The 18,958-nt window shown below is 26.4% G+C and overlaps 2 protein-coding genes across 4 annotated transcripts; both read left to right on the top strand.

Annotated features, from left to right (window-relative positions):
- The first annotated feature begins 1,504 nt into the window (after nucleotides 1-1,504).
- On the top strand, nucleotides 1,505-4,745 carry LOC114120329 (bombyxin B-12-like). The gene is made up of 4 exons (XM_027982200.2): nucleotides 1,505-1,554; nucleotides 2,591-2,766; nucleotides 3,822-3,933; nucleotides 4,471-4,745. Exons 1-4 carry the CDS (start codon nucleotides 1,550-1,552, stop codon nucleotides 4,577-4,579), a joined length of 402 nt encoding a protein of 133 aa, XP_027838001.2. The 5' UTR covers nucleotides 1,505-1,549; the 3' UTR covers nucleotides 4,580-4,745.
- A 2,416-nt stretch (nucleotides 4,746-7,161) lies between these two features.
- Nucleotides 7,162-16,702, top strand: LOC114120326 (DNA damage-binding protein 1-like). 3 transcript variants are annotated; one of them, XM_050207467.1, is made up of 19 exons: nucleotides 7,162-7,475; nucleotides 7,984-8,132; nucleotides 8,213-8,475; nucleotides 9,981-10,119; nucleotides 10,202-10,351; nucleotides 10,413-10,566; nucleotides 10,636-10,857; nucleotides 10,919-11,369; nucleotides 11,468-11,628; nucleotides 11,688-11,821; nucleotides 11,902-12,086; nucleotides 12,148-12,271; nucleotides 12,338-12,572; nucleotides 12,651-12,916; nucleotides 13,927-14,097; nucleotides 14,164-14,273; nucleotides 14,353-14,522; nucleotides 14,599-14,825; nucleotides 15,628-16,702. In XM_050207467.1, exons 1-19 carry the CDS (start codon nucleotides 7,409-7,411, stop codon nucleotides 15,724-15,726), a joined length of 3,477 nt encoding a protein of 1,158 aa, XP_050063424.1. In that variant the 5' UTR covers nucleotides 7,162-7,408; the 3' UTR covers nucleotides 15,727-16,702. The 3 variants fall into 3 exon arrangements, with proteins under 3 accessions (XP_050063424.1, XP_050063425.1, XP_027838000.2); XM_050207468.1 differs by having other exon boundaries at nucleotides 11,468-11,634; nucleotides 11,757-11,821; XM_027982199.2 differs by having other exon boundaries at nucleotides 7,163-7,475; nucleotides 11,468-11,634; nucleotides 15,628-16,700.
- The last annotated feature ends 2,256 nt before the right edge of the window (nucleotides 16,703-18,958 follow it).

The raw sequence follows: 18,958 nt of genomic DNA, 5'->3' as shown, positions 1-18,958 counted from the left end.
CAATATTACCATAAATCAATAAAAACTAATGTAAATTCTATAAAACTTTGGATATTAATATAATATTATGATTACTTTTAAAACATAACATATACCACATATTACTTTTTATTAAGATGCACAATGTTTACTATTTAACAAAATAAGTATATGTGGTGATAGAACAAAAATACAATGAGAATAAGAATAAAAAACCACCCACCCATTAGTGGCACTTGATTGGGAAATTATTTAAGTATGAATTATAAAAGTATAGGGGTGTGAGATGTTATCTGTTATTATTGAGATAATAAGTAAATAAAATTTAGGTGGAATGAATATGTATTAGATAAGTTTAATATGAGAAGATTTTTAAATGGGTCAGTAAATTATGAACAATTTAATGTGCAATAAGAATTTTAAATTTCGCATTTTAAAGTGGTGCTTGCACAAGTTTTTTAAGAATCAAAATGATCAATGAAAATGTCTAAGTTTTAAACACCATTAAATTAAATATTAAATAACAAATTAATCAAAATTTGAATCCTATTATAGAATTGGCATTTTTAACGGCCAAAAAAGTGCACAAGGTCAGCTAGTGACTTATAATTTAAGACCGGATTTTGCATAAAATTCATGTTGTTATTTTCAACATCATATATATTATGCAGTAAATGAATGTCCACAAATCCTTATTTGATTGATTAAATATCAAAATTTTATAGTGTATATTTTTGCATATTTTAACAAAAAACTAAACAAATAAACACCTAACAATTCAAAAAGGTGTAGAGCAAAAAAAAAACAGATTATAGGTAACTTTATATAGTATTAATATCAAATATTTTACATCTCAAAGAATATTTGGATGTTAAAAATAGGTTAGGTTATTGTATTACATATTTGTTATATTATACATCTTACTTTTTGTTTATGAAAATTTTAATAAAAAAAAAAAATAATTATAATTATGATAAATTTTTTATAGTGAACAAATAGTACAAACATTAATTGATAATATTTAAAATATTCAATTAAATAATGATAAAAAAGATATGACTATGGTGCTTTTTTTATTTCTTTTTACGATAAATATTTGGGCATTATATAAATACCTATATACCGACAAGTGATTAGTTTTCACATTTTATTAGAAAACTGAATAATATAGCAACCGATTTTGAAAATAAATGTATTTTTTTTTTAAAGAAACACAATAAAAAAAATAAAAAATAGGCCCAAGGTATTCAAATTTAATATAAAATATACAATGTAACAGTATTTTAGTTATAGATAATAATTAAATTTTGTCATACACTTTAAAATACAATATTCTTAATTATAATTAATTCATGTAATTATTACTAACATAGTAGATACCTACAGAAATTTACAAAATTTCAAACTGAATTCTTTTAATTTTACACATTGCATGTTGATAGTAATTTTATAGTAATTAAAGTCTACAAATAATTATAATAACAATTTACTCTTGAATTAATTTGTTTTTTTTTTTGTTTTTTAGGTTATTGTTTTGAACAAAGATATTTAATCATAAAGAATATAAACTATGATGTAAGTAAAATACTCAATATCTATTTAATACTTATTAAATTACTGTAGAACTCCGATTATCCGAACGCCAATCAACCGGACGAATAGTCGGCTTTTTTTTGTTCTAAAATACGTCATATATTATAATTACCTATAGCTTATTTGGTTTCAGTTAAATATTTTAATAAAATTATTTGTTTATGGTTACAAATTTTAAATTACATTACATACATATCAATAATAAATACATACAGTGCCGTGTCAAGTAATTCAGCGCTCCGAGGCAAAATTTAATTTTGGGCCATAGGAAGCATATTAATCGCAAATAAAGGCGCCCCCTTACTTTTACAAAATTAAGGCGCCCATGGGGGGGCAATTGCCCTCTTTGCCCCCCCCCCCCTTAACACGGCTCTAAATACATAAGTACATTTAATATTATATTCATACAATTACCTATATAACTTTTGATATGTCATATTATGTCAATTAACCGGATATTTGCTTATCCAGACCACCCTTGACATTAATTAGTCCGGATAATCGGAGTTCTACTGTAATTTTTATTTATAATAGACATCACATTTCTAAAATTTTTATACAATACTACCTACAATATTGATTTCAGAACTGTCAGTTTAGTTATTAATAATTTTATATATTTTTATTTGAATCTTTTCTAGTCAAATACACAGCACATTATACTTTTGTTAATGCTTATAGTATACTATTACAATATCATTAATTAAAATATTAAATTTTTTAAATTTTTTTATTCATGTTAATTAGGTACTTTAAAGTTAGGTATAATAAATAACAATTATGTTAGTAAAAGTGTTACCTGAAATAAAAGAACTAAAAGTTGTTATTTATTTCATTACTTGTTTGTTATTAAAATACTTTTCTCTACTTAGGATCTAAGGTATTGGTCATTATATAAATCATATGCACTTTTAACACAACTTTAATAATATTTTATTTATTTATTTGATGTGTACATTATATTTTCATTATTACTTATTATTGTCAGTTTAAATATAGGTATATGTATGTATTTCAGTTGGTATATGAATGTCGTCATTATCTTAATGACATACAATATGATGGTAGACTGCGCTCCAAGAACCCCTGAAATTATAGAATGGAACGTCGAAAACCGCTTTTGTGGCTCATCCATTCCTATTGTTATGGGACTAATTTGCAAACTCCCAGAGTCTATTCCTGTACAAGTTGAAAGTAAGTCCATCGTACAGCAGTATGATTAACCATTGCATCTTTGTTTGAGTTTTATTATTTGTATTGGATCTTTTGAAAATTAATTTGAAATAGTTCTACAGATATGAAGCTATTACCTATTTTACATGATATCGCTTATTGGTGATCTCAGGATTATATAACAATTTTAATATTAGCACACTCTGCCATTGTGTACTGATTGAATTCATCACTTTGATTGCCTGATATATTATATTATTAATATATTGGCAATGTTTTGGCTTGCCAATCAGTTTGTCCCGACAATTTATCGGAGTCGAGAGAAATGAACATTTAACACTGTGTTATTTAATTATCAAAACACAGAATGATATTATATTGTGAATTATATTCGGTATCGTCATTATTTTCATTTTTCATTTTCAATTGTTATTTTATACTAATAATATGTTATCTAACTGAGTAAATCCAATATCGACCATGGTTCTGGCGCCCAAGTTTATAGGACAGCCGCTCACCAAGGGTAGAAGCAACAAGGTACATCAGTCCAATGTTTGTTTATATGAACTGTTTGGGCAACTATACCCTTTCAGTAATGATTTTTTTAACGAAAAAAGGTCATATTGTCCCGGTCTGGGCAAATCCAAAATCTATCAACCATGAAATCAGTAAAACTTCTATTTAACAAAGTCTTATGAGGAAAAAAAAAATTGTATTATAGAGGAATTCATTAAATAGAATTAACACATAATTAACAATGAAGTCATGGTTCTCAAAAGTAATTTGTTAAATGGAAGTTTCACTGTAAAATATTTAAAGCATAATAATGGTTGACAATTTAATGACAAAATACCTATATAAAAGGGAAAATGTAAATTAATTTTCTTATGTACTAGAACAATTTTTTCAAACGCATAAATATTGAAAGAACATTCCAAAAAGAAAACTGATGTGGGTAGGTGACTTGTATAAAATCTAAATCTAATTTTCCTTATTTAAAATGCTATTGTTATCATATTAATAAAAATAATATTAAATCCAGTATATTATATGCAATAATTTGTTGTTAATTTCAGATACTACCATTAATCAAAGAAGTCGAGTAAGGCGTGGTATTGTCGACGACTGCTGTAAGAGTCCTTGTACTCTAATTTACATGCAATCATATTGTCACGAAGAACTAGTAAGGTAATCCATCTTAATTTTAGTGCATTTATTTTGTAGAGTTAAAAATTATTTTTAAAGACACAAATAATTTTGAGAGATTCTCATTGTTTGATCAGTAAAATATAATATAATTTAATATCAAAGCTTTTTAATTTTAAAATAATAATAACTGGAGTCATTTTAAAAAACGTTTAAACATTCATCAGCATTAGAGCATTTTTTAGTTGTTTAAATACAAATAATTATTGGCCCAGTTGAATTTAAAGTTGTTGAGTTCATTATTTTTATATATTTTATTTTAGTTCATATAATCATTATTTATTTTTTTTTAAAACATTATGTGACACACTAAATAAATTCAAGTAGAGGATAATTAGTTTACAATTTACAATATTTAACTTAATATAAACATTCGTGTCAATACAATTCACATTTTAATTGTTTTACAATTATGTTTAATTGATTTAGAGTTGTATCATAGACACCACCAAAAGGTTACACAATAATATTTTAATATTTTATGAATTTATTAAATATACTTATTTTTATGATTTATAGAATTAGCACAGATCAACCAATTATCAGGTATCATAGAAGTCAAAACACAGCAATAATAAAAAATCCAAAAGAAACAACTTCAACAACAGTAGAAGGTACTAATAACTAAAAAAACTACAAAGACTCCAAGGTTTAAGATCCCTTGTTGACAAAAGTACTGTACCAATGTATCATTAATGGTTTACTTTATTTAAATAAATTATTTTAACAAAAAATACATACATTTTTGAAACATTTTACTTCTATATTTTTCAAAAATAAATATATTTTGAATATTTTAAGTTTTTTTTTGTTATAATAGTATTGAGTTTTTACTTATAGATAATCTACAAAGGTAATTTTCTATAATATATTTTAATTTCAAATAGTAAAAATTAATTTAAGAAAGAAATTTGATAAATGATAGAATACTATTTGTTATTATTTTTTGAGATTTTTTTAACGTTTTAGCAAATTGAAAATGAAAAAGTAGATCAGCATTGCGGTGGAGGAAGTTTGTCGATAAAAAAATGTTGGATGTCCAAAAGAACTTGAAAATTTAATACAAGATTCCTTATGAGTTGTTCTTATTGTAATTAAAAAAAATCGTTAATCACAATTTCTTTTTATAAGCATTTATAGTTCAAATTTTTACGAAATATGTCAAAATCACAAAAATTTGCAAGTAATTATGTAGTTGAAAAATCATAAATTTTTTTATGTTTGTATCTTAGGTTAAAAAATTTAACACTAAGTTTTTTATCAGTTTTCCTTCAAGTAGAGAAAACTCGAAGCATCATTAGGAATAGAAAAAATTTTAAGTGCGTTTGAATTTTAAATTTTAACGAAATAGCGTAACGATAACGATTTATCTTCATACGATTTTAAATATTTATTATTATTCAAAAAGTATAAGTCGTAAAATTTCATCAGTTATTTAGATTGGCATTTTCTTTACATGATTTTTTATTTTTAAAATATTTTGCAAATTTTAATGCTATTTTTAGGCATTTGAAATATTCGTTTTTGTTTAGTTTTTTTTTTTTTATAAGTATCAATTAAATTTTTTTGGGCGAATGGAAATACTTGAAATTTTAATACAAAGTTCCTCATAAGTTAGTCTTATAGTGATTTAAAAATTATAAGTGCATAGGCACAATTTTTTTTATTAGCGTTTGAAGTTCAAATATTGACATAAAATTCGTCAAAATCATGAATATTTGCAATTTTTTTCGTAGGTATAATTCATAAAATTGTTTGTATAAGTAATCTATAGCCAAACATTGTGAAAACTGCTATTTATCATTGATTAATGATGTAGATATCAATGTACAAAACTTGGATCCCGAGGATAATCTTATTAAATCAAGAAGTAAGGGATTTTTATAATCCCTTCAAATAGTTTAAAAGAAATTATATTTAAGTTAGAAGTAAAAATAACTAAAGTTATTAAAAAAAAATGTATGAAACAACACATATTAATAGAAGGTATGTTTGTAATATTGTATTTAAATTAAAAAACTTCATATAGGTAGGTACATTTTTAACTATTCATTTTTCTAACATAATTTGTAGTTATTGAAAAAATAAATAAACAAAAAATGTTGACAAAGGTTGATTGCTCCATTCACAGTTAAATATTGACTAAGTATATAATCACATATTATGTTAAAACAAGGATGATATTTGCTTGCAAAAGAAAAAGCGATCAAGTTTCTAAAAAAAAGAGAACACAAAAAAAACTTAATTTTTTTTTTTAGAATTGTGTACGCGTACTAGAAAATAATAATACCTACTCTATCAGATTACTATTAAAATTAGGGCTAGAATGAAATTTTCAAGTAGAAAAATTCGATAAGTATTGATATGGGACCTTTTCCGTTTATTCACTACCAATGACTACACATGCGTGTTTCGGCACTCGTCGCTACGCTCCTCGGCGCCGTCGCTACGCTCCGCACAAATCGAAAATATCCCTCGACTTGCTATGCAACGCCACCTCAAGTAAGTCACAGGATAATCACTGCCCATATACTACGACATAACTTACCCTGTGACCTACTTGAGGTGGCGTTGCATAGCAAGTCGAGAGATATTTTCGATTTGTGCGGAGCGTAGCGACGGCGCCGAGGAGCGTAGCGACGAGTGCCGAAACACGCATATAGTTATTGGTAGTAACTATATACACATAAAGCACACTTCATACCCCCAGAATCTAAATAATATGTTTATGGATTAATGTTAGTGAATGAACAGAAAAATCAAAAAAAATAGTGGTAGTGAACTAACGGAAAAGGTCCTCGATATGAAATAATTACCTTCTGACTTGTATCTATAGCAAATTTAATTTAATATGGATTATTATGGATCCGGTACTCCGATAGGTAATATATCCCTTGCTTGTACTTAGAACGTGAAATTTCTTAAACGCTATAATATATGTATATAAATTATAATATAGGTAGCCAACTACAAAAAAATAACATTTTAATTTATAGCCTTATAGTTTTAATAACTGTTTTAAGGCATTTTGTATTTAACAGTACGAAAATATCGGCCGTCATAGGACAGGAAGTGCGCTCTGGTGTCTATAGTAGCAGCTGTGTTAAGAATTTAAATCAATAATATGTACGCATAGGGCGGGTCCTAGAGTGACAACGCCATCTTATCAATATTCCCTGACTGTAGCGTATAGCAACGGCGGCGAATGATACCGTACCGGTCGTTCCAGCGTTTCGTAGATATCAGCGCACGCCATACGGCAAACGGCTAATACTAATAGTGTTTTTCTACATTTCTGGTGGCTACCGTACAGACATGCGATACGACAACGAGTTTATGACAAACGACACCGTGACCTACGACAAACGACACCGTTTTTACTATTAGTTAATTTACAATTTTACTAAGACTATTTTAGTTACTCGTTACAGCACGTTTTACGCGGTGTATCGCAGACATGGCAAATCAACATTTTTACACCGTCACAGCTCAGAAGGCCACAGCGGTCGTCACGAGCATTGTGGGTATGTAATTTATTGAAATAGGCATACAATTTAATCCTACACCTAAGTACCAAAAGTATCTGTTTGCTACAGCGTCCGACGTCCTTAACAATTTTGTGTCGATCCATTTTATTGTGTCTTGCAGGACGAGCAAAAACTTAAATGCTTGACCGTGTTTATGAAAGCTACCTACTTTAATATCAATTAACAATTTGGTATTTTGGTCATTTTCTACTTTGTCGAGTATCTAGTTTTATGAAAATATAAATTATTTCTCAATGTATTAGATAACAGCTACTCATCTATTTTATTGAATTACAAATAACAAATTTTTAACTTGACTTTATCTGCATAATTAGCTCCTCTTAGGTACAATATTTAGGTATTTACTTGAAAATAACTTTATTGAAGTACTAGCTCAAACAATTGTCTTTTGATTAAGATTTGTTATTATACATGTATTTGGAATAAGTAATTGAGTTTTTTTGTAGCTCTTAAATATTGCTTCATTTTTTATTTTTACTTTTAGCAAATTTTACATCTCCGACTGATCGTAATCTACTTGTTGCAAGATTTAATCGTATAGATATATCCTTAATCACTGAACAAGGTTTGCAGCCAATTAAAGAAGTATCATTATATGGGAAAATTGAAGTAATGAAAGTTTTCCGTCCTAAGGTATGACATAAACTCTATGACAAAATAATATTAAGCCATGATTATACCTATAAAATTGTAAATGATTGTTTTTTTTCTAGGATAAAGATAAAGATTTGTTATTTGTATTAACTGCTCAATACAACACTATGATTTTAGAATGTGTTCTAAAAGAAAATGGTGATATTGAAATTGTTACAAGAGCTCATGGTGTTATATCCGATAAAATTGGTAAAATATCTGAGATTGGTACTGTGGCTATCATTGATCCAAGTGCAAGGGTAATTGGTCTAAAATTATGTGATGGATTATTTAAAATCATACCATTAGATAAAGAAGGTGAACTGAAGGCTTATTGTTTAAGGTAAAATATGTTGAGTATTTTGTATATTAATGACTAAAATTAGAATGACTAGTTTTTATTAAAATAATTATAACTATTAATTTAATTGTATTTTAAATTTTGACTTTAATATTCTTTAAACAAACTATGATTTATAGAATTATATATATGTTTTAACATTGTTCTAAAACAAATTATTTAAAAATTCTTAATATTTTTTCTCTAAAGCACAATAAAATAATTATCTAATAATACAATATCAAATGTATTTTAAGAGGACGTTTCATCCACTTGCGTTGTTTCCATCTTAATTATGTATAACATAGATATATTTTCGGAAATGAGACTGTTGAGCTGATGAACAAGAAAAAGATAATATTTTATAACTTATAGTCAATTATTTAGATATAAAATAATATAGGTTAAAAAATAAATATAAATAAGTAAAAAAAAAAAAATGCATAATAATATAATAATATTCACAATCAATACCATTTTTACTGCTCGTCGCACTGTTATACACTTCACACATTTGTGTTATAACTTATAGTGTAGAATGAAACTTTCGACAAACTGCTAATGGTACGAATAACAAATTATATAGCACGATAATTTATTGTCGATATTAATTTTGTCATAGTTAGTAGTAATAGTAACCATTTAACATGTCCAGAACTAAACCAGTAGATAAAAAATACTATAGTAACAATGTTTTAAAAATAAAATATAAAATATATAAAAAATTTTCCCCAATTTTTAAAAAAAATGCATTTTTATAGTGAATTTGTTGAGTTTTTTTTTACTAAAAATAATTTTCATTACCTATAACATGTATTTTGTTATTATCGCTGAAAAGTCTTAGACCCCAAATTTTCACTTTAGAAAAATAAGATTTTGGATTGTATAATATTTTTTATTTTTTCTATTATATTACTACAAAAAACATTTATTCAAATTTGAAAAGCATAAAAGTAAAGATAAAAACTTTTTCATACTTGTGATATTTAAAAATTAAAAACGATGTTGCACAATCAATGTTTTTCTTTTTATTGTGTGAAAATTGGGTTGTGTAACTACTTGGAGTACAGCCAGTGGTTCTTGCTCGAGTGCAATGGTTTTTAGTATGTTGTACGTTTATAAGACAGAAACAACATGTGGATTAAGTGTTTTCTTAACTACTGGCACAGCTAGACACTTTTTCTTGGGCAGGTCGGATATTTTGATGTAAGGATTATCAATGAATATTTTTATTAAATAAAAAAGTAACAGAATATTGTATATTATACAATTATCATAGGTATATTAAGTACATGCATTTATTTTAAATTTTAAAACTAATTTTACCTACCTATAGTAGTCATATAGACTACACATTCAATACAATATAAAACATTTATTTTTGAAGAAAAGTGGATAGGCTTAGCCCTGCCTACTGGCTACGCTACTGTTTTTAACTATAAATTGATTAGTTATCTTTTATTATATTTACATTTTTATTAATTGTGTATGTCTTGATTTTATTCTAGTATGAAAGAAGTCGAAATAGAAGATATTGATTTTTTGTACGGTTGTGATAATCCAACTATTATTATTTTATATCAAGATACTATGGGTCGCCACATAAAAGCTAAAGAATTATCTATAAAAGATAAAAAATTTGTAAAGGTGCTTCATATTATTGTCCTTCTTAAAATTATCTTTTTTATTTGTTAATTAATTAATTAATTTTTTTTATTATTATTACCAGACTCTTTGGAAACTAGAAAAAATTGAAATAGAAGCTTCAATAGTTATTCCTGTTCCTGAGCCTCTCTGTGGTGCCATTATTATTGGTCGAGAATCAGTTATGTTTTACAATGATATCTTTTTATTTTCAATACCTCAACCTGCCATAAAAGTAAGATATAATTTGTTTATTTAAGAATAACATTTATAGCTATTTATATGTATATTTATAGCGAAGTACAATAGTATGTTATGCTAGAATTGATTCAGAAGGTACAAGGTATTTACTTGGAGATATGGCTGGTCATTTATTTATGTTATTTCTGAATTGTAAAAAAAATCCAAATGGTGAATTTGAACACATAGATCCAGTAGTTGAGTTATTGGGTAAGTCGTTTAATAATTTATAATTCTATTTATATAATTATAACCTTTAAATTTAAACCGCTTTTGCAGGAGAGATCAGCATACCTGAAGCCCTTACATATTTAGATAACAAAATAATATATGTTGCATCTCGGTTGGGCGATTCTCAACTTATAAAACTTAATAAAAAGGCTGATCAATTTGGTTCACACATCACTGTTTTAGATACTTTTATGAATTTAGGACCTATTGTTGATATGTGTGTTGTAGATTTAGAAAGACAAGGCCAAGGACAAGTTGTTACTTGCTCAGGTATGCATTAAATCTTATATAAAATAATTTTTTTTAATTTTCTCACTTTTTCTTATTTAAGGAGCTTATAAAGAAGGATCTCTTAGAATAATACGCAATGGAATAGGAATTGAAGAGGTGGCCACAATTGATTTAGTTGGTATTAAAGGAATGTGGCCCCTACGCATTAATACTGATAGTCTTTTAGATGATACATTAGTTTTATCTTTTGTGGGGCATAGCAGACTGTTAGCATACAATGGAGAAGAAGTAGAAGAAATAGATTTACAAGGTTTTCAATCTGAATTACAAACCTTTTATTGTGGTAATACTTCGAAGAATAAAATGGTCCAAATAACATCTACTAGTGTTAGATTGATTTGTCTGGAAAACAAATGTTTAGTAAGTGAATGGAATGCACCTGATGGTAAAAGTATCAATATAGTATCATGTAATGGCCATCAAGCTGTTTGTGCTATAGGTAATAGCCTATATTATTTTGAAATTGGATCAAATAAAGTTTCACAAAATGGGTATGAATTATTTATAATATATCTTATTGTTGTAAATAATATTTATTACTTAATTTTTTTAATTTTTAGTGTATTTTTTTCTTTAATTTTACTTAAAGGTTTATTAAATTAGAACATGAAGTATCTTGTCTTGATGTTTGTTCATTTAAAAATCAATTTTCTAAAACTATAAGTTTGGTTGCTGTTGGTTTATGGATGGACATATCTATAAAAGTACTTCAACTTCCTAACTTTAAAGAACTTGTTCGAGAACCTTTGGGTGAAGGTAAACTTAATACGATATATAATAATTTTTTTTAACAATATTTTATTTCATAGAAATCATCATACCTCGATCAATATTAATGGTAACATTTGAAAATATTGATTATTTATTATGTGCGTTAGGAGATGGAAGCTTATGTTATTTTCATTTAAACCCTGAAAATGGGGTATTAAGTGATAAGCGTAAGGTTAGTATAAATATTTTTGATTAATTAATAAATGAACTTTTAAGCATTTATTTAAGGAAAATAAATATTTTTTATTCTAGGTCAATCTTGGTACCCTACCCATTTTAATCAGAAAATTCCAATTACTTAATACTACAAGTGTATTTACATGTTCAGATCACCCAACTATAATTTATTCATCAAATAATAAATTGATTTTCTCAAATGTTAATCTGCGCAAAGTTAACTACATGTGTTCACTTAATACTAAAAGTTATCCAAATAGGTAAATTAACTGAAAAAAAAAATATTTATGTAAAATTATTTTATTTTATTTCAATTTAAAGTTTGGCTATTGCAACTGACACTTCTATTATTATTGGTACTATTGATGAGATGCAAAAACTTCATGTTCGTACCATTCCTCTCGGAGAAGCACCTAGACGAATTGCACACCAAGAGTCAAGCAAAGTATGATTAACAAACAAATAACATAATATTACACATTTAATTTATTTAATTTTTAAATTATATTAGTCATTTGGTATAATAACAATGAGAATAGATGTTCATGAAGGAATAAATTTAGTCCCTGCAAGATCTAGTGCTAGTACCAGTGCTAAGAATACTTCTGGTGCAATTAACAGTCGTTTACCAAATAGTGCATCTGTATCTAATAGTAATCAGGGACCATCAAGTCTTGGAGGTAGTGAATATGGTCTTGAAGTTGAAATTCATAATATGCTTGTACTAGATCAAAACACTTATGAGGGTAAGTTTATTTATTTAAATTATTAAACTACTAAAAAACAAGATATTAATAATTAATAATTTTTAAATGAAAATTAAGTATTGCATGCACATCAGTTAAATTCAAATGAATGTGCACTAAGTATCATATCAGCAAAATTGGGCGATGATCCAACTACTTATTATATATTGGGAACTGCTGCTGTAAACCCTGAAGACCAAGATCCTAAATTGGGACGCATACTTATATTTAATTGGGATGATTCTTCATCAAAACTTACACAAATAAGTGAGAAAGAAGTAAAAGGTGCATGTTATGCTATGGCTGAATTTAATGGAAAACTTTTAGCTGCAGTTAATTGTACGGTACGTTTTTTTATTAACTATTATTATACATTAGTCAAAATTTGACCACAAAAAATGTTTTGATTGTAAAATCAATCTATATTATTATTATTTACAAATATTTTAATTTTTGAATATATGCTATACACATTTGAATAACAAATTTAAATTAATAATTAAAAATTTATGTATTGTATAAATTGATGGTTAGGTTACTGATTTTTTTATGTTGTATTTATCGACTGGCTTGTACATTTCTTTTATTTTAATTTTATCTATTGAACAGATGATACTAATATATTCCTGTTTTCATATTTTACTTCCTTCAAAACACAGAACAATCAATTCATCATGTTTATACTAATCTAATCTACATTGTTTTTCTATGATATACGGTAGCTGCAACTTACTGAACTTATGCTGATAGACTAATTCTCTTATTGAACTCAAATAGGGTAATGTTGATTTACATATATTCATAGAAAAGAAGTATTGTCTATTAGAGTCTGCTGATTAGATTTTATTTATTTATTCAGCCAAACCGATTTCAATTAAATAATTATAATAAAATACATTAATAATACCTGATACATATACCAACTGAGCTATAAGCTCGTATCAGGTATACGGAATTCAATGATATTATAATTCATTTAAAGTAAAATACTTATACAAATAAAATATGCAAATACCTAAAATTCCGTGTCTTGATTATGGGCAGTAAAAAAACTTTTTAAATTAAATTAAGTAATAGAGGTAATAATAAATATTGAATAATATTTAAAAAATCACTAATTTTATTGTGTAAATAAATTTATAAATAAGTAAATGCATTTAATGTTTCAAACTTAGTAATCGATTAATTATTATATTAGTTATTTTTTTATCAATTGACATATTTCTTATATGTAGATTGTAGGGTTTTGGATAATATATAATAACTAATAAGTAACAAACGACTATCTGTAAAATTTAGATTAAATGCTTTATGTAAATTCACTGATTTATCTAATTATTCTTTTTTTTCATAGCTTCGATTATTTGAATGGACTGCTCAAAAAGAATTAAGACTTGAGTGCAGTCACTTCAATAATATTGTAGCACTATTTGTGAAAACTAAAGGAGACTTTATTATTTGCGGTGATTTAATGAGATCATTAACATTGTTACAATACAAAACTATGGACGGCAGTTTCGATGAAGTAAGTTGTTCAAATTTATGATAAAAAAATAATCATAATATGATATTATAAACATTTTTTGTGTAGACAGCTAGAGATTACAATCCAAAATGGTCAACAGCCATAGAAATTATTGCCGATGATGTATTCTTAGGTGCAGAAAATGATAAAAACTTATTTATTATACATAAAGACAGGTGATTTATTGTTTCTATTACATATTTTAATAATTTACTGTTAAAAAAATTGAATTAATATCTTATTTTATTGATTTAGCACATTGGCAAGTGATGAAGACCGACATCAACTGCAAGAAATTGGTCAATTCCACTTGGGTGATCAAGTAAATGTGTTCAGGCATGGATCATTAGTAATGCAGCATTTCACTGATACTTATGTATCACTTCAAGGAGGTATTCTTTATGGCACTTGCAGTGGAGCTCTAGGTAATGTGAAAATATTTTAAATAAACATGATTTTTTTTTTTATCTATTAATAATAATATTTAAATTATTTTATTAGGGTTGGTTACACAGTTGACTCCCAAAATGTATGACTTTCTGTCAGATTTAGAAGGAAGTTTAGCAACAGTAGTTAAAGGAGTAGGAAAAATTAAACATCGACTTTGGCGAAGCTATCATACTGAATTAAGGAATGAGCCTGCTCAATCATTTGTGGATGGAGATTTGATTGAAAGCTTTTTAAATTTATCAACAAATAATAAGTTAGAAGTTGTTAATGCACTTCAGGTATTATAATATAAGTTATTAGTTAGTGCTTTATACACATAGTATAATTGTTATTTCCTTGAAAAAATAATTATATTTTTAATTAATTTTATTTTATAGCAATATTTTGTCTTAGTATGAGCATTTATCAACAACTATTCATTAATTTTTTAAACTTTTCAAAAATTGATGATAGTTTGCAGCCATAGCCAATCACAGAATACCATAAATGCAATAATAATTGTAATCCAAGCTTTTATTTTAGAAAGTTTATATTGTATTTAGATAATTTTATACAATATATATATTATACTGTATATTTTATCTACGATTCACTAGATAATGTTCTTAAAACAAAAAAATATTTAAAATTTAAGACTTTTATGTAAACCATACAGTAAAATTGATATAACTTCTAATTTTTTCTCTGATCAATGTGTGCTTCAATATCAAAATACTTTATTTTAGTTTATCTGTTGTTTAGTAATTACATTTGGTTTTTTTTTTATATTATTTATAATTATAGTTTATGGCTAATAATATAGATAAAATAGTTAGATTTAGAAATGTGGTCTCTACTAGTGAAGTTAGACAAATTAATGCATTTTTATTTTCAAATATTTTATTAAATTAAATATGTTCAAATTTGTTTTTTTCAAAAGATATGTGTATTGTTTACTAAATTGAAACTATGTAAATTTCAAAGTAAAAAATTAAGAATACATATTTATTTTTAACAATAAGATTTATAGGATTCACATTTTTTCATTATAATATAATTGATGTGTTGATCGAACTAATGTTATACATTTTTATATTTCAGGGATCCTACGATCACGATTTCATGAAAATTCCAGAAAAGACAAAGTTAACTTTGGATGATGTCAATAAACTGGTAGAAGATTTAACCAGAATATATTAATTGATAATTAATTTGTATGTTTTTTACAAAATATTTTATATTAAACCACATTTTATGTACAAATCATATATTATATATATAACTAGCTGACCCCGTGCACTTCGTTGCCCGGTTAAAAATGCAAATTCTATATAATATGATTCGAATTTTGATTAATTTGTTATTTACTATTCGGTTTAACGGTGTTCAAAACTTAGACATTTTCATTGACTGTTTTGATTCTCAAAAATCTTGTGAAAGCACCACTTTAATATGTGAATTTTGTAAAATGCTTTCTTATTACACACTAAATTTGTGATACGATTTTACGAAAAATTGTAAGCATCGATCTATCATTGTTCAGGCTCTACGTTTATCAGTCAGTGAGTTACTCAAGTCATAATATTATAGTCATTCTGCTTACCGTTGCCGTGAGACTCTCTTATGATAATGAGAGCAGTATATTATCATGTAGGCAATCCACACGTGGTGGATTGCGGACGCCGCGAGATGTGTATAAGAAGTTTATAATTTCTAACACTTAAGTTTCAAAGTTATATCATTTTTTTTTTTTACTACAGTGGGTAAAATACAATAATGTGCCATCTCGTGGTTTTTGTATTGTTGCCTGTTGGTAAAACAATAAAACTTAGTATAACTTGTTATGTTAGTCTATTGCTGTGAATTTGAAATTTACTGTGGACATTGACTTATTTCGCTAATTCTTTTTTTTGTTGATATGGTTTTAATATTTATCATATTTATCAAACCTGATAACTTTTTCAAATTTTTCGTCCGTAAGAACCTTCTCCGCAATGAGCTTTTCAATTTAAAAAAAAAATCAAAACGATCGGTTCAGTAGTTTCCGAGAACATATCACTCAAAGGTTTTCATTTTCACATTTATATATTAGATTATAAGTAGGGCCCGGAACTTGATGATCTAAAAATATATAAAAAAATGCATAAAATGACATAAAAATGTTAAAAAATGATATTAAAAATGTATATTTTACTGTAAACATTGATAAATAGGTAAGTATTGTTTTGATACAAAAATTAAAATATTAAAATTATTATATTATATTATTATTCTAACTAAATAAAACTATATATTAAAAAATACTACTTTTCGTAAAACTTCTTTTTTTGACGAATTTCTTGTTTTAAACTACTCTGTAACAAAAAAAAAAAACATTTTAATTTAATAAAAGTGAACATTTTTACGTAGATAATAATTGTGTATAGATTTGTTTTTACCTTCAAATTTGTTACACTGTACAATCAAAGTCTCTTAATATTTTCAAACAAAAATGAACGGCGATTATTCGATAGCAGTGTTTTATAGATCGAAAAACTTCTCTCTACCTCAACAGATGTGATATGGGCGTATTTAAAATACGTGATATCGTTGATATTCATATAATCTGGTAAACCATTTAAATCATTATCTTCTCCGTCTAATATCTTTGAAATTATTTGCATTGTATTGTAACCCGTATTTTTTTCGAAAACTGCATTAAATTTATTTTGAATTTGACGACCAATATTATTTGGAGCTTGTTGGATATTAATTTTTTCAGCTTCTATAATTTTTATAGAATCTGCTAAACTAATTTTAGATGACTCAAGTTTAGCTATTGAATCTGGTAAAGTTCCGAAATTTGATTTTATGTATATTAAATTTGACTGTAACTCTGAATCGGATAGTAAATCTAACACGTTTTCAATTGATACTGCGTCGTTTTTATCGAATTTTGTTACGACATTTTTTATGATATCAAAATGTTCGCAATAATAAAACGCTGCATTTAGCCATGTTCCCCATCTAGTAAGTACTGGTTGTGGTGGTAATGGTATAGTAGGCGCAATTTCTTTAAAAGTATTTACTCTTGAAGGCGCCTTTAAAAATATTTTTTTCCCATTCGAAATTAGTTGATCAACTTTAGGGAAATATTTCCTAATTTCCTCTGCTACTCTATGTAATGAATGTGCCACACATGTTATATGCAACATTTTAGAATAAAATACTTGAATACATTTACCCGCTTTCACCATGTATGGTGCGGCGTCACTTAAAAAAATCAATACGTTGTCATGTTTTATTCCATTCGGCCAAATAATATGAAGTGCTCTATCAAAAAGTTTAGAAATAGTGCTATGGTTAACTTTTTTTAGAACATCAGTATAAATAAGAAATTGTTTTCCTGGATGATTTGTTTCCAATGTCCCTATGACAACATTTGCAACATAACGCCCTTCTGCGTCTGTAGATTCGTCAATAGACACCCAAATGTTTTTATTCTCTACATATGTTCTAATTTTTTGAATAGTTACTTCATAGCATTCATGGACGTAACCTTTTCTTAGGGTTGATTCATCAGGAATAATTCTATTTGTGTATTTTCCCAAAAAATGTTTAAATGCATCATTTTGTAATTTTTGTAGAGGAATATTCGCAGATATTAAAGCATGGCATAAATCGTAGTAAAAAGATGACTTTTTAGATGGGTCAGTAATCAAAGTATGAATTTTTCTTGAATTTTGTTCTTCATTTGTATTTTTTTTTCAGTCCATTAATATGTTTAATGCGAGACACGTGTTGTTCAACAGTAAATTTTCTGTCTGCAGCAACCTTGACTTCACAAATTTTACAAAACAAGACCGTCCCGTCAGTGGAAAAAATATCTTTACCAAATTCATCAATAAATGCTAGTAAACGCGATCTATTTGATGATTTAATTTTAGGCATTTTTAATTTACGTTTAAAATTGATAAAAATTACACAACACAGCACTTTAGCACTTAGCACTTTATAATCGTACAGTAGACACTATCGAACTAACAATGCAGTCGAACTCAAATTAAATTGAAAACGAAGACATGCAATTTTATCAAACACGGGTTTATGTCGATTGCGATAACCGATATTACCGATATTAAGTACATGGGTGTCCCGGGCCTAAAATAGTATCTGCCTACAGTTTATTAAATAATCGTAAATCGAGACAACAACAAAAAAAAAAGATAATGAACGTCGATAATCGACAAGCTAATGGAAACTGCATGTGTTACATTAAAATGTAACTTTCAACAAGAAAAATGCAAATATATATAAAAAAAAAGTACAGAAATGAATAAAATGCACCAAAAATACTAAAAAATGACAGTAAAGCATAAAATTCCCTAAAAATGCAAAAAATGCAAAATAAAATTTTTACCATTAAATTCTATACTTCATGAATCAAATTTTT

Source organism: Aphis gossypii, chromosome X, assembly GCF_020184175.1.
Source record: "Aphis gossypii isolate Hap1 chromosome X, ASM2018417v2, whole genome shotgun sequence".
Classification (NCBI taxonomy): domain Eukaryota; kingdom Metazoa; phylum Arthropoda; class Insecta; order Hemiptera; family Aphididae; genus Aphis; species Aphis gossypii.
The sequence above is the reverse complement of the archived record's forward strand: the minus strand, read 5'-3'. Positions and strand labels throughout refer to the sequence as shown.

Bases quoted from the DNA above. Each gene is read 5' to 3' on its own strand.
- LOC114120326 (XM_027982199.2), top strand. From the start codon at position 7,409: ATGGCAAATCAACATTTTTACACCGTCACAGCTCAGAAGGCCACAGCG. The intron at 11,370-11,467 runs GTATGAATTATT...TTTTACTTAAAG, and splicing joins AATAAAGTTTCACAAAATGG to GTTTATTAAATTAGAACATG. The intron at 11,635-11,687 runs GTAAACTTAATA...TTTATTTCATAG, and splicing joins TCGAGAACCTTTGGGTGAAG to AAATCATCATACCTCGATCA.
- LOC114120329 (XM_027982200.2), top strand. The intron at 2,767-3,821 runs GTAAGTCCATCG...TGTTAATTTCAG, and splicing joins TATTCCTGTACAAGTTGAAA to ATACTACCATTAATCAAAGA. The intron at 3,934-4,470 runs GTAATCCATCTT...TATGATTTATAG, and splicing joins TGTCACGAAGAACTAGTAAG to AATTAGCACAGATCAACCAA.